Below are 16,149 nucleotides of genomic sequence, written 5' to 3' on the forward strand. Positions count from 1 at the left end.
GGGCATATTCCTCCTATTCATACCCCCTTTGACTCCACTATGCCTGTATGAAGATTCCTAAGAATGATGTTTTCTGTGCCCTTTCTGACATCAATCCTCAAAAGGCCTATGGGCCTGATGGAGTGCCTCCTATTGTACTTAAATATTGTGCTTCCGTGATGACGCCCTGTCTGGTCAAACTCTTTCGTCTCTGCCTGTCGACATCTACCTTTCCTTCCTGCTGGAAGTACGCCTTCGTACAGCCTGTGCCTAAGAAGAGTGACCGTGCCAATCCCTCAAATTAAAATCCTGTAGCTTTACTTTCGTGTCTTTCTACAGCTTTTAATCTATCCTTAACCGGAAGATTCATAAGCATCTATCAACTTCTGACCATCTATCTGATCGCTAGTATAATTCCGCAAAGGATGTTCTTCAGGTGATCTTGCTTTCTTAACTGGCTCCTGGTTATCCTTTCTTAGCTGTTTCGGTGAAACTTTCTCAGTTGCGCTAGACATATCGAAAGCTTTCGATGGAGTCTGGCACAACTCTTTCCTTTGTAAACTACCCTCCTACGGATTCTATCTCTCTCTCTGTACGTTTATCTATAGTTTCCTTTCCGGCCGTTCTTTCTCTGCTGTGGTAGACGGTCACTGTTCTTTCCCTAAACCTATCAACAGTGGTGTCCCGCAGGCCTCTGTCTCTTTCCATAACAAACTGTCCTATTTACTTATACTCCGATGACTCTACTTTGCATTATTCAACTTCTTTCAATGGAAGACCCTCCCAACAGGAATTAGAGGGCTCGACTGGAGGCTGCAGAACGCTTAACCTCAGACCTTGCTATCATTTCCGATTGGGACAGAAGGAACCTGGTGTCCTTCAACGCCTCAAAAACTCAATTTATCCACTTATCAACTCTACACAATCTTTCAAACACCTATCTCCTATTCTTCGACAACACTCAGCTGTCACCTTCTTCTACACTAAGCATCTTCGGTCTATCCTTAACTCAAAATCTTAACTGGAAACTTCACATCTTTTCTCACTTAATCATCTTCCTGGAGGTTGGGCGTCTCCACCAGTTATTTTCCCCCGCACAGTTGCTATCCATATACAAGTGCCTTGTCCGCCTTTGTATGGAGCATGCATCTCATGTGTGAGAGTGAGTAGAGTCTAAGGCTCATCGTCTTATCAACTCCTCTTACTGACAGTTTCCTACCTCTTTAATTCCGCCGCCATGTTACCTCTCCTTCTATCTTTTATCGATATTTTCACGCTGATTGCTCTTCTGAACTCGCTAACTGCATGCCTCCCAACTCCCGCGGCCTCGCTGCACACGACTTTCTACTCAAGCTCATCCCTATACTGTCCAAATCCTTTATACAAGAGTTAACCAGCATCTTCACTCTTTCATCCCTCAGGCTGGTAAACTCTGGAACAATCTTGCTTCATCTGTATTTCCTCCTGCCTACGACTTGAACTCTTTCAAGAGGAGAGTATCAAGAAATCTCTCCACCAGAAATTGACCTCTCGTTTGGCCACTACTCTTAACTTTATATATATATATATATATATATATATATATATATATATATATATATATATATATATATATATATATATATATATATATATATATACAACTCAAGGGCAAAAAAGAAAGAAAAACGAATGAAAACCCTCATATATAATATATATATATATATATATATATATATATATATATATATATATATATATATATATATATATATATATATATATATATATATATATATATATATAAAAAAAGATAAGTATATATATATATATATATATATATATATATATATATATATATATATATATATATATATATATATATATATATATATATATATATATATATATCCTCATTTTGTAATAATGCACATTAATCAGTCTTAGGATCAGTTTTTAGGAGGGTTTTCTTTTAGAAGTCATTGACCCCCGTACATAGTAGTAAGTCATAGAAAAACTTTTGACCGATGTTTAGTGGACTCAGATCATATATTGACCCGACCGACTATGTGTTGGCAGATGTGGCCCCAACGATGACTCAAGCCGGCCGAGGTGTCGTGGAGGTTCAGTGGACTGGGCGGCCTGGCAGCACGTTCCGCGTCCAGCTGTGGCACCACCCTCACGCTGCAGGAGATGATACAGCACTGGGCGAAGGTGAGACTGGAGAGAGAACGAGTACAAATGATGGGATGGACGACGAAATTTTGTTACAAATTAGAGACTGTTACCATGGGAGTGATTACAACGACGACGACGACGACGACAACGACGATGATGATAACGATGACGACGACCACGAAGAAGATAACGACGACTTCCTTAAGTGGATGAGGTGGAGGCGTTGTGTGGCCCTCCATGCCCCACGTATTGTCCGCCCCGCCGCAGACCCCCCTGTCATGGTGCACACCTCAGGGCCACGCGCCTGCCTCACCGACACCTACCTATACTCTTACTACGTCACGGACGCTCCAACCTCTGGCTTTGCCTCTGTGGTGGTCGTGGACGTCACACACAGCCTTGTCCACGCTTACCACAGTGCCCCAACACCCTTGCGGGGGTGGGCCGGCAAGTATCTACCATTCCTATAGTCTGTTTCAATAAGATATTACAGGCGGCTACGCCTCCTCTTTTTGTCATTTGATTTTGAGTAGCTATAAGGGTTGTGGCAGCCAATCACTGCGGAGTACCCGTCAGTTTGCTTCTGCCTTGGCTGATGGCGTCGCGACTCGGCGCTATATAGTTTTCTAATACTGTCTAGAATACTGCATGGCCTACCTGTGTTTTCTTAGGATCACTGCCATCCTTGAGTCGTTATCTATAACATTCATTCTATAATACAAGACGACACATTGCTTTTTCAAGTAGATTTCATGTGATGAAGGAATATATATATATATATATATATATATATATATATATATATATATATATATATATATATATATATATATATATATATATATATATATATATATATATATATATATATACATAGAGCTACTCAAGGGCAACAAAAAGATGTAAAAAAAAAGCCCGCTGACCGTTGCTCTCATATAGTGATAAGTATAGAGTAGCCAAAAGAGAGGTCCATTTCGAATGGAGATTGATACACTCTTGATACACTCTTCTTGAAAGAGGTCAAGTCATAGAGAGTTTACCAGTGAAGGGGATGAAAGAATGGAGATGCTGGTTAACTCTTACATAAGGGGTTTGGAAAGTATAAGGATGAGCATGAGTAGAAAGTCGTGTGCAGCGGGGCCGCGGGATGCATGCAGTTAGCAAGTTCAGAAGAGCAGTCAGCCTGAAAATATTGGTGGAAGATAGGAGATGCAACATGGCAGCGGAATTTAAGAGGTAGAGAGCTGATGAGACGAAGAGCCTGAGACTCCACTCTGTCCAAAAGATCTGTGTGAGGGGAGCCCCCCCACACGTGAGATGCCTACTTCATACAACGGCGGACAAGGCCCTTATAATATGGAAAGCATCTGTCTGGGGGAGAACTGGCGGAGACGATACAGAACGCCCAACCTCGAGGAAGCTGATTTAGTAAGAGAGGAGATGTGAAATTTCCAGTTGAGATTTTGAGCTAAGGATAGACCGAGGATATTTAGTGTTGAAGAAGATAACAGCTGAGTGTTGTTGAAGAATAGGGGATAGGTGTTTGGAAGGTGGAGAAACTGGGTTTTTGAGGCATTGAAGGATACAAGGTTCCTTTTACCCCAGTTGGAAATGATAGCAAGGTTAAGCGTTCTGCAGCCTCCAGGCTGGAGTCATGTAAATCCTGTTGAGAGGGTCTTCTGTTGAAAGAAGTTGAATAATGCAGAGTGGAGTCGTCAGCGTATGAGTGGATAGGACAGTTTGTTATGGAAAGAAGATCATTGATGAATAACAGGAAGAGAGTGGGTGATAGAAAAGAGCCTGTGGAACACAACTGTTGATAGGTTTGGGGGAAGAACAGTGACCGTCTACCACAGCAGAGATAGAACGGCGGGAAAGGAAACTGGAAATTTAGGAACAGAGAGAGGAATAGAATCTGAAAGAGGGCAGTTTAGAAAGCAAATCTTGTGCCAGACTCTATGGAAAGCTTTCGATATGTCTAGCGCAACTGAGAAAGTTTCACCGAAACGGCTAAGAGAGGATAACCAAGAGTCAGTTAAAAGAGCAAGAAGATCGCCAGTAGAACGTCCCTTGCGGAACCCATACTGGCGATCAGATAAAAGGTAATACAATAAAAAAGCATACGATAAAAACTTTTATATTTCTATCTACATTCAAGGTTGACGGTGGACTTATGGCCTTATTTTTTTTCATCATAATCCCTGAGACTAGGTAGTGTATATGTTGAATAATAAAATTGCGTTATGTTAATATTTCATGGTGATATTGATGAGTAAATATTTTTTTTTTTCATGCATCCTATAGCACTGTGAGGCAGTGTGAGCACACAGCGAGCTTCCTGGGCCAGGCAAACCTTGGAGGAATAAATGGAGAGGCCCTCAGCGGGTCGCTTTTCACTGTGAGGTGAAGCAAGGGGAGGCGGAGCTTAGCCGGTGGGCGGAGCCGGCAATTCCACTCAAAACATTGCATTTCTCGCTCCTAGATCGTCGGCGTAAATGAGCAAGTCTGCCTTATTTCTTCCACATATCATATGTTTTTAGTTATTCAACAAAGCAAAGAGTTGGAGGAAGTAGGAAGACACCTACTGAAACGGGCGCAAGCCATTCCCGGTGAGGTATATATGGGAAGTGAGGAGGGTGCTGAAGCCTTCCAAAGACCCTTCCCATGTCCTCACTAACCGTTTCCCTTTTGTATCATCAACACCAGAGAGTAGTTCAGCATGCTCTCTAAAGACAGATCCTCTCTCTATCCACACTACACTACATTCACACAACATGCACACTTTTTCCCAAAATTCAAAATTCAAAATGGCACACCTTCACCCTGGCTCGGAATCCCCGCCTGGGGGGGGGGGACTACAAATTCCCCCAGGGAGGACTACCCTTCAAGCTGCCGACTTGAGAAGTGTCTTGATAACTCCTCGAACCTCTTTCTAATCAATTTCTGCAACATTCACGGTCTTCGTTATAATTTTAATTCTGTGGAACACGATCTCTCCTCCTCTAAACTTCACCTTCTCTTCCTCACCGAAACACAGGTCTCTGAGGCTACTGACAGCAATCTCTACTCTGTTCTCTCCTACTATCACTATCCTAAATTTCAATCCAAAGCTGGATGTTGCGCCTACGTGCGCAACGACATCATTTGCTCTCGTGCCCACGACCATGACTCTTCAGAATTTTTGACCATCTGGCTAAGACTTCATTGTCATTCTATTATTAAATACATCGGTGCTGTTTATCTCTCACCTAACTCTACCAACTATATAAAATTCTTTGAATACTTGAACTCTAAAGTGGAGCACATCTTGACCCACTCTCCCTCCGCTGAAATCTCCATCTTGGGAGATTTCAATGTTAACCACCAGCTTTGGCTTTCATCGTCTTTCACTGACCAGCCTGGTAAATAAGCCTACAACTTTGTTCTCCTCAACGACCTAGAGCAGTTGGTTCAGCACCCTACACGTATTCCCGACCGCCTTGGAGACCGGCACAACATACTAGACCTCTTTCTTACCTCTAACCCTTCTGCTTACTTTGTCAAACTGTTCTCTCCGTTGGGGTCCTCCGATCACAACCTTATTTCTGTATCCTGTCCAATCGCTCCTGGACATCTTCTGGACCCACCGTAGAAGCGATGCTTCTGGCATTTTGCTTCAGCTCGGTGGGAAGAAAGTCGAAAAGTGAAGCAAGCCGCCAGAATATATTGAAAAGGTGAAATAAATGTGACGATACGCATCAGCCACCCTCCCAGGAGGGTGTCAAAGAGTTCACAGCATATACGCCACGAAAAGCAGTAAAGAAGTCAAAGAAGAAAAGCAAGACAACACCTGGCCCTGATTACCAGCCTGGTAATTTCTAAACAAACTGTCCTGGCAACAATGAGGTGGGGTGGGCTCCACTGAGACCCAATGAATATGTTATTTTAATTTTAGATATAAATAATATATCAAAAATATGTTATATAATCTAATATGATTATAACACGGGACCAGGAGCCTTGGTTTCTTTAGAGGTCTACCAGGCAAGGGAGAACTCACCTTCCGTAGGGGCTATACAGGTGATATAAACGTGATGTAAACATGGCCTGAACTACCTAAACAACCACTACCAACCTTCCAGGAATGGCCGAAGAGTTATATAAGTAAATATTTGGATTTGGTGCATGTTAGAGTGATTGTTATGGGGTATTGAAGATGTTCACACAAAAATGCGTTTTTCTCAAAACTTGTTTTTGGCACACATAATGTTTAATAACTCTGTCAGTAATTGACCAATTTTAGAAATTCAAGTATCAAAATGATCACCACCCTCGTGTTTAGTAAACGTACTATTATCACGCATTAATTTCCTCAAATAAATTTATGACAAATTTATAAAACTCTAATTTTTGATGAAATAAAAGGTAACATTTTGCGGTGTAATAAATTTGTTGTAACTTCAGCTAGGTGTACGAAAATAGTAACATAGGTACTTTATTGTGTGTATTATCTGTGATCAAAAGGAAATTGCCATACTATTCATAGTTTTGAAGTTATTATGTGATTTTGAATGTCTTTCGTCATCGCCAAACATAACGCACTGCACAAAAACTACGGCAGCTTTCTTTACCATATTACTGGTATAGAAGCACTGCATATTAATACACATTGTGTAAAAATATTATTCACCTAGGTGAGAAAATTAAGGTAGGAGGACCCAAAAACCGATATCAGTGCCAAGCGGCCGAATTCCCACCTTAAGCTAGATTCCTGGCGCCTAGGCAGGTTGGTAAGCCTGCAGCTGATTACCTGCTCCGCTCTCCCGCTAACACTCATGTCGGACCACATCTTGCATGCTCGAGTGAGACATGTTTCTTTATTATTTGCCATAGCTCATCTCACATACGAGCTAGCCAGTTTTAGTTGACACCATCAAACTCAGCAGTAACTGTAGAATCAAGATGTATTTTAAAAACTCGACAAAGCATATAAGAAAATGGTATTACGATGAGTTGAACCGTGAAGATGTTAAAAAAATGTTTATAACATGTTTTACTTATGCTCGCTGTTTTCAACAGTTGTTCATTGATTGCAGAAATATATTATTACATTACGCAGGAAAATCTCTCGTGAACATGATAGTGTGATCAGAATGCTGTTAAAACTCCACATATTGAAAACACAGAGTTATTTATAGCAATATTTCACTCGCCCCAACCATCACGACACGCTGTATAATGATGTTAAAAAAAATGAGTGTTAACGGGAGAGCGGTGTAGCCAATCAGCTGCAAGCTTACAAACCTGCCTAGGCGCCAGGAATCTAGCTTAAGTGAACAGACTATAGTGACCGGCGCTCACTCTGAGTTAAATCCGTCAATCACCACTCTTTGTTGTCTGTTGCTCAACCAATTCGCGATCCATTGGTTTACTTGACCGTCAATACCTATTTGCTTTAATTTATAAAGTAATTTATGATGTGGGACTTTATCAAACGCTTTCTGGAAATCAAGATAGACGACGTCCAATGATTTGGTTACGTCATAAACTGAGAAGAGGTCGTTATAAAAGGTCAATAGGTTTGATAGGCAGGATCTTTTGTAACGGAAGCCATGTTGTGAATCCCCAATTAATGAGTGGCTTTCGAGGTAGCTCACAATTTTGTCTCTAATTATGCTCTCAAGTAGCTTACCTACAAATAATGTTAGACTAATGGGTCGGTAGTTACCTGGTATTTTTTTGTCTCCTTTCTTAAAAATCGGTTTCACGTTAGCCTTTTTCCAATCCGAAGGGACGATGCCTTGTCGCAAGGACATATTGAATACGGTTGTGAGGGAAGAGACTATTTCCCTCTTTGTTTCATTAAGCAGTAGTATAGGATATACTTTATCGGGTCCGGGAATTTTATTTGTTTTAAGTGAATGGAGAGCTTTAAGGACTTCATCGGTTGTTATTTCAAAATTAGGCAATGCATGCTCGAGATTTACATTAGTACTGGTGTTGGTAGTAGCGGGAGGAAGACTGTTAGTATTAAAGACCGAGGAAAAGTAATTGTTTAAGAGGTTTGCAATGTGTTGGCTGTTAGTCACTAGTGCACCGTCGCTGTTTGTTAAAGGTCCAATTCCACTTCTGATCGCCTTTCTGTTGTTTATGTAACTGAAGAAAGATTTCGGATTATTTTTACAGTTGGGTGCAATATTTTCTTCATATCTACGCTTTGCCTGACATACTAATCTTTTTACTCGTCGCCTGGCATCGTTAGTATATATAATATTGCCATAGCGCATTGATTTGGCGGGGCAAGGGAGCGGGGGGGGGCGGGGGGGGCGGAAAGACGTCCATAGTGGCCCATGCCATAGCGCATTGATTTGGCGGATCGAGGGAGCGTGGCGGGGGGGGCGGAAAGACATCCGTAGTGGCCCATGCCATAGCGGATTGTTTTGGCGGGGCGTGGGGCGGGGTGGAGAGCGTCGGGACGTGGGTCGGGACGGAGAGTGGCGGGGCGTGGAGCGGAGTGGAGAGCGTCGGGGCGTGGGGCGGGACGGAGAGTGGAGGGACGGAAAGAAATCGGTAGTGGCGCCTGCCATAGCGGATTGATTTTGCGGGACGAGGGAGCGTGGGGCGGGGCGGAAAGACATCGGTAGTGGCCCCTGCCATAGCGAATTGATTTGGCGGGGCGAGGGAGCGTGGGGCGGGACAGAGAGGGATCGGTAGTGACAGGCTATGGGGAGGGAGCAAGGGATGTGCTATGCTGCGGTTGGTGGGAGGTGACGAGTCTGGGAGCGGCGAGACATGGGCGGCGCCATGCCTCGTTCTGTCTTAGAGGGAACGTGTAGGGTGAAGTAGTGACGCCATGCTGAGATGCTATACTTAACAGTTATGCCTTTGTTACCTGTTAGCTTTGCACACACACACACACACACACACACACACACACACACACACACACACACACGGTAAATAATAGTTTGAGATTAATCAAGTACACAAAGTTATGTTGTGTACATTAAAAATCTGTCTTTGAGAAAGAAAGTATAGTAACTGTATCTTTATATTTTGGAGAAGATGATGTATAAGTAACCGCACACATGTTAAACATAGAGTTTGAGGTTAAGCATATACGTTAAGCACACAAAAAACAAAGTCATGTTAAGAAAAGGAGAGAGAGAAAGAGAAGGAGAAAGAGAGAAAATGAAAGAAAGAGGATAAAAGGAGAGAGAAGAGGAAGGAGAGAGAAAAAGAGGAGAAAAGGAGAGGAGAAAAGGAGAGGAGAGAGGAGAAAGGAAGAGAAAGGAGAGAGGAGAGAGAGAGAGAGAGAGAGAGAGAGAGAGAGAGAGAGAGAGAGAGAGAGAGAGAGAGAGAGAGAGAGAGAGAGAGAAGACGAAGATGAAAAAGGTCAAAGAGAAAGGAAGAAAGAGAAATTATTTAGTATATGAATGACGGGGAGTTGGCTTATGGTAGCACGCGCAAACACTATCACAGTTGGAAATATACTATGGAAGATGACGTTGATGGGAAAGTCGTTACGTAAAATTCGTTACACACCTGCTTCCGCCCTTTACCCCCCCCTCCCCCACCCCTGCCCCTTCCCAGCTTCCTCTCCCGGCCAGCAAAAAAGTCATTGGACAAGACACAGGAGAGGAAGAGAGAAGAGAAAAGGAGAGAAAGAGAGAGAGAGAGAGAGAAGAGAGAGAGAGAGAGAGAAAGAGAGAGAGAGAGAGAGAGAAAAGAGGAAGAGAAGAAAGGAGAGAGAGAGAGAGAGAAAGAGAGAGAGAGAGAGAGAAAGAGAGAGAGGGAGGAGAGAGAGAGAGAGAAAAAGAGAGGAGAGAGAGAGGAGAGAGAGAGGAGAGAGAGAAAGGGAGAGGGAGAGAGAGAGAGAGAGAGAAAGAGAGAGAGAGAGAGAGAGAGAGAAGAGAGAGAGAGAGGAGAGAGAGAGAGAGAGAGAGAAGAGAGTATATGAATGACGGGGAGTTGGCTTATGCTAGCACGCGCAAACACTATCACAGTTGGAAATACACTATGAAAGATGGCGATGATGGGAAAGTCGTTACGTAAAATTCGTTACACACCTGCTTCCGCAGATGTGATAGGTATCTCCCACTCTCCCGCGTTAGGCGAATAAAGCTGAGCCCTGGTGGGGAATGGCTTAACGTCACGGTGTTGACTCGTCTCTGTTGCGGGATGATGGTATGTTTCTCGTGAGAATGAGAAGCAATGCTTTGTGTAAACAGTGTGGGAGACGAAAATCGTTTAGTGGATTGTGTCGGTCGTGTGTCGACAGTGACCGCCGTGGAGATGACACATTGTTTAAACATTGTGGGAGACGTTTCACATCTCTCCTTCCGTCCATGAGTATTCTTCACCACGAGCTAACAATGCAGAAAAACTCTGTGAAAGCTGTGGAATGGTATAATAATAATAATAATAATAATAATAATAACAATAATAATAATAATAATAATAATAATAATAATAATAATAATAATAATAATAATAATAATAATAATAATAATAATAATAATAATAACAATAACACTGTTAAAATACATCTTAATTCTGGATGAGAGGGATTCAGACAAGTTATAGTACACACACATGGCATACATGATAATAATAATAATAATAATAATAATAATAATAATAATAATAATAATAATAATAATAATATTGCAACGTTCTGTGGATCATATGCACGTTTCTACTACCTAGTTACCACGTCCCCATCACCTTTTAAGAACCCTTTTACTACATCCCATTACACCAATGCTACGTATTGGTACCTTTAATGTGCATATTCCCACAACCTTTCTGATAAGCGGGTGGCTTCGTGGTGCAGTGGTTAGCACACTCGGCTCACAACCGAGAGAGACTGGGTTCGATTCCCGGGTGGAGTGGAAAAATTTTGCTGGGATTAAACCTTCCCATACTCATATCCTTGAGTATGGGAAAAAAAAGCAAGTCACATCTCGTAACCTTCGCTTCTCTAGAGAATGCAGATTTAAATGCTAAAGTCTATCCTCATATGGAAAGTTTTCCGTCCTTTGAATCACTTTTTTTCATCTTACTCTGTACAGATTCTAACATCTTGATATCCATTCTTAATGGACTGACCAAAACTGAACCACATAATCGAGATGAGCTCTAACTAGTGCTAAGTAAAGCTTGAGGATGACTTCAGCGCTTCTATTGGTAACGCACCTTTTTTTCTTCCATTCGATAGTTTTTAAGCCCTTTCGAATGTTTTGAGACGTCATTTGTTGTGCAAATGAATATTAGCCATAATAAAACCATGTCAAATAGATGGATAGGTTATGCTAGGTACGCTTTAAGTCCTATTGAGACATCATGGTCACGTCCATTTCAACATTTCATGTCTATTTTCACACTTTGGTATTTCTTTCCTTTATTATTATTTCCTGTTTTGTTTTGTATTTTTCTTCCAATTGATAATTTTTAAGCCTTTTTGAGTATATTGAGGTATCACCAATCTTAACTCCGTTGACGTGGTCATATAACGGCTAGTATAAGCTGTTGCTTACGCAAGGAGCGTAAGCAACAGAAGCCCCGAAGTCTTCCTCAAACTATATTTAGCATTAGTCAGACCTCATCTTGACTATGCGGTTCAGTTCTGGTCACCTTACTATAGAATGGATATCAAAATGTTAGAATCGGTGCAGAGGAGGATGACTAAGATGATTCAGGGGTTGAGAAACTTGCCATACGAGGAAAGACTCAAACAGTTAAACTTGCATTCTCTAGAAAGGCGAAGGGTGCGTGGAGACATGATCGAGGTTTATAAATGGATGAAGGGCTTTAATAAGGGAGACATTCATAAGGTTTTGTTGGTAAGAGAGCCGGGTAGGACACGAAGTAATGGGTTTAAACTGGGTAAATTCAGATTCAACAGGGACATAGGCAAAAATTGGTTTACTGACAGGGTGGTGGATGAGTGGAATGGGCTTAGCAGTCATGTGGTGAGTGCCAATACAATTGTCACATTCAAAAATAGACTAGATAAATTCATGGACAGCGATATTAGGTGGAGTTAGATACACGGGAGCTTAGGGTCAAAGGAGCTGCCTAGTACAGGCCTACCGGCCTCTTGTAGACTCCTGCGTTCTTATGTTCTTATTCATTTCCACAACAAATGATGCTTCAAAACACTAAAGAGCTTAAATTCTGTCAATGGAAAAAATAGAAAGAAAAAAAAGAGAACCCGCGAATAGATGAAAGATTTACCGTTGTTTTCATCTATACACTCCCAATGTTCTTTTTTACGGAAGGTTTGAAGGGTAGTAGGAAATATATATCGCATTATGTAACGTGACGTAACGTAACGTAACATGAAACGTATAACAACAGAAGAGCAGTTGGTTGAGTAGAAAACGAGATGTCGGCGCGTGAGTAATACAATCTCCCCAATTGTCATATTATGGTTATTATTCATTTTTACAACAAATGAGACATCAAAACACTCAAAAGTGTTTAAAAACTATCAAGTGGAAGAATAAAATTCCAAAAGCAAAAGTGGCAATAGAGGAAATATTCCCTAAATGAATTAAAGATCATGAAATACTGGTATTAAGAACTACTGATCATAGTGTTCACAAGTGGGAGGATTTATTTTTCAATAATCAGAGTCTTCCAGCAAGAATTTATATGAACAATATTCATTGAAACGTAATGTTTATTGGTTTATTAATTTTTTTTTCTGTAATTTTACTCAATTTACTGTATATACTGTGAATTCCATGTATTTAGTTTTTGAGCTGCAATTCCCTTTTACATACCTGATCCTAATCAATGAACTTTTTTTTTATCTTTCGATACTATGTGTAACCAAAATTGATATGTACTTGTACTCTTTTATTTTCAGTTTAATTTGCTAGTCATTTGGTAACTCCTTTATTTTCTCTGCATACAATATTTGATGATGCATAGGATACGCTAAGATTAGGATAAGGTAAACCTGTAATCCAGTAATATATTCCCTATTAAGCTGTCGGTTTCAACAATGCTAGATCATTGATGGTCAGCCTGTATGTCCGGAATACTGTAGAGCATGTCTGGCTCCTAACTTGCTTAATTTGGTACTTGTTTTACATTCAATTATCTTCTATTTATTTAGTGTGTATTCCCTTTTGGTAATGATCATCAACAGGTGAAAAGATTAATAATACCTAAGCACATAAGAGAGTGAGTTCTGCCCACCTTAGTTATACATGATTACATGTCACTAATACCCTTCCATACAGTAACTAATTGGTTTCCTCCAATACGTTTGATAACCGGCGGTTTTCTCTGAAGGCCCGGTTCAGGCACATGGTTATCCCGCATCCTTTCTCTAGGTTTAATGGGGAAAAAAAAGGGTTCTGGCAATACAGAAATACAGAAATATTTTAGTCCTCATTGGTCTCTGGTTATAAAAATTAACATTACTGGTGTATAATGTCACATTAATTGATAAAAAAAAAATATGGTTCTCTAATTTTCCTCCATATCTGAGTGTTCATGTCTTCATGCGTTGACCACATTAAGAAAAGGCTCCACGGCTTCCTGGTGTTTGGGTTCCATTACATACTACTTTCTAATAGGATCTTGGCGATCCACTTATATTGTTGACCTAATCCTGTGGTTTACTGTGGTTTGGTTCCATTCCACATTACTCTCTAATAGGACCCACTATAATCCCTTGGTATTGTTGACCTCGTCCTTAATGTATTAGGTTAAATATTAGAATATATTTGCTCAGTAAGATCATTTTTATTTCAGGGGAAAGTATATCTATTTTTGTTTTTGTTTTTGTTGGTGTTATTGACAGCTTGACTTACTCCTTTGTGATTGTATTTCTTCCTTTACGAGCAATACCTAGTTTTTTTTTTCGCGATTCATAGTGTGGGTGGGATCGAACATTTGGGTAGAAAAAAATGTGATGAGTGTATTTTTTTTTTATAATTTTGATGTTTGTTCACACGTCATTGTCTTCGCATGATCAAGGATATGAGTATGGGAAGGTTTAATCCCAGCAAAATCATTTTTCTATACCCCCCAAAAAGTGCATACTCTGCTTCCTAATGTACTTAAGATTCATTTTGAGAATTGTGTGTCATGTTATGGGAGTTTTTTTTTTTTAAGTGTCTAGGAAAAAAATATAGTTAAAGTTGTAGATTAAATTACCTATTTTTCTGAAAGCTCAAAGTATAACTATCTTTTCTTTCTTATTATATCCTCCCGTAAGCAAATGAATGTGTGGAATTAGTGAAGGTAACAGAGCTACAATACTTATATGGAGTTCAAGATTTTACCGTCATCAAAATCATTTCCATAATGTCTGGAAAGAACAAGTGCCTTAACTAGCGAACTATATTATTCTGTCTGTTTTTTGTTTTGTTTTTTCAAAACACCCTCTCAATAATTAGCACTTTGACATGTTCTAAATAAATGTGTTATATTGGATTGCATATACTGATTTCCCCCCCCACAAAAAAAAGAAAAAAAAAGAGAAAGGAGAAAAGTATGAATAAAATATAATAAGTTAAGAAAGTCTTGTCTTGTCTTATCTTTGCTCATTTGCTGACTAAGAACAAGTTAGATTTTTACGATCATCTCATCTTCAAGTGTAACTACATTGATTTTCAGCGTCGTTTATATGCATTAACGAAAAGTAAAATTTATGGTAATATGACTTACATAGATTTACATAGAAAATCAGACCACACAGACCCCATGGTCCAGACTTGGTGGTCTGTCCTTAAACCTAAGTGATTTTACATTAATCAGAAGACTCCAAAACGTTGCATTTCTACTCTAGTTGATATTAAGTTGAAGGAAGTGACGGTCGAGCTTATTTTTGAAGGAGTCAATCGTGTTACACTGGACCACTGACGGTGGAAGCTTATTCCATTCTCGCACTACAACGTTGGTGAAGAAAAATTTGGTGCAGTCTGAATTTACTTGTCTACATCTGAGTTTTACGCCATTGTTCCTCGTGCGCAAAGTGTCATCGATCATAAACAATGTTGATCTGTCTACATTCGTGAAACCATTAAGTATTTTAAAACATTCGATCAGTTTTCCTCGGAGGCGACGTTTCTCAAGAGAGAACATGTTAAGGGTAGAAAGCCTTTCTTCGTAGGATTTGTTGCGCAAGGAAGGGATCATTTTCGTTGCCCGACGCTGAACACCTTCTAATTTAGCAATATCCTTTGCATGGTGGGGAGACCAAAACTGTACCGCATATTCCAAGTGGGGTCTGACTAAACTGTTGTAGAGCGAGTATTACATCTTTATTCTTGAATACAAAGTTTCTTTTAATGAAGCCCAACATTCTGTTCGCTTTATTTGCTGCATCGATGCATTGCTGTGAGAATTTGAGGTTTGACGCGATTTTGACCCCCAAGTCTTTGACGCATTGAACGCTTTTGAGTTTAACGCCGCGCATTTCGTATTCGAACTTTTTATTCCTCGTTCCAACTTGAAGGACCTGGCACTTGTCTACGTTAAAGGGCATCTCCCATCTATCCGACCAAGCTGAAATTTTGTGCAAATCCTCTTGGAGGCTTTGCCTGTCTTCGTCAGTGAGAACCGAGTTGCCAATCTTTGTGTCGTCTGCAAATTTACTAATGCGGTTATTGAGTCCAACATCCACGTCGTTGATGTAAATAATGAAGAGCACTGGGCCAAGGACCGAGCCCTGAGGGACGCCACTAGTGACAGGCGCCCACTCTGAGTTAAATCCGTCGATCACTACTCTTTGTTGTCTGTTGCTCAACCAATTCGCGATCCATTGGTTTACTTGACCGTCAATACCTATTTGCTTTAATTTGTAAAGTAATTTATGATGCGGGACTTTATCAAACGCTTTCTGGAAATCAAGATAGACTACGTCCAGTGATTTGGTTACTGTGAGCAGTTAACGAAGATAATTATGATGTATGACACAGGTAACAGGTAATAGAAGGAACCGTTGCAAGAAACGTAGCAGAAAGGTAATGGTATGCTTAATAGGAAGAATGTGGCAATATTCACGCTAAA

General features: G+C 40.5%; 1 protein-coding gene across 4 annotated transcripts in view; it reads left to right on the forward strand.

The window, feature by feature from the left end:
* Positions 1 to 16,149, forward strand: part of LOC126995872 (uncharacterized) — a 163,515-nt gene that overhangs the window by 99,039 nt on the left and 48,327 nt on the right. For 3 of the 4 annotated variants that reach the window (XM_050855771.1, XM_050855769.1, XM_050855770.1), the window contains one exon: positions 2,038 to 2,583. In XM_050855771.1, the coding sequence (XP_050711728.1) occupies positions 2,038 to 2,583 (546 nt within the window). The remainder of the gene's footprint in view (positions 1 to 2,037; positions 2,584 to 16,149) is intronic. The other variant, XM_050855772.1, reaches the window with a different exon arrangement.

This window comes from Eriocheir sinensis, chromosome 9, assembly GCF_024679095.1.
Source record: "Eriocheir sinensis breed Jianghai 21 chromosome 9, ASM2467909v1, whole genome shotgun sequence".
NCBI classification, from domain to species: Eukaryota; Metazoa; Arthropoda; class Malacostraca; order Decapoda; family Varunidae; genus Eriocheir; species Eriocheir sinensis.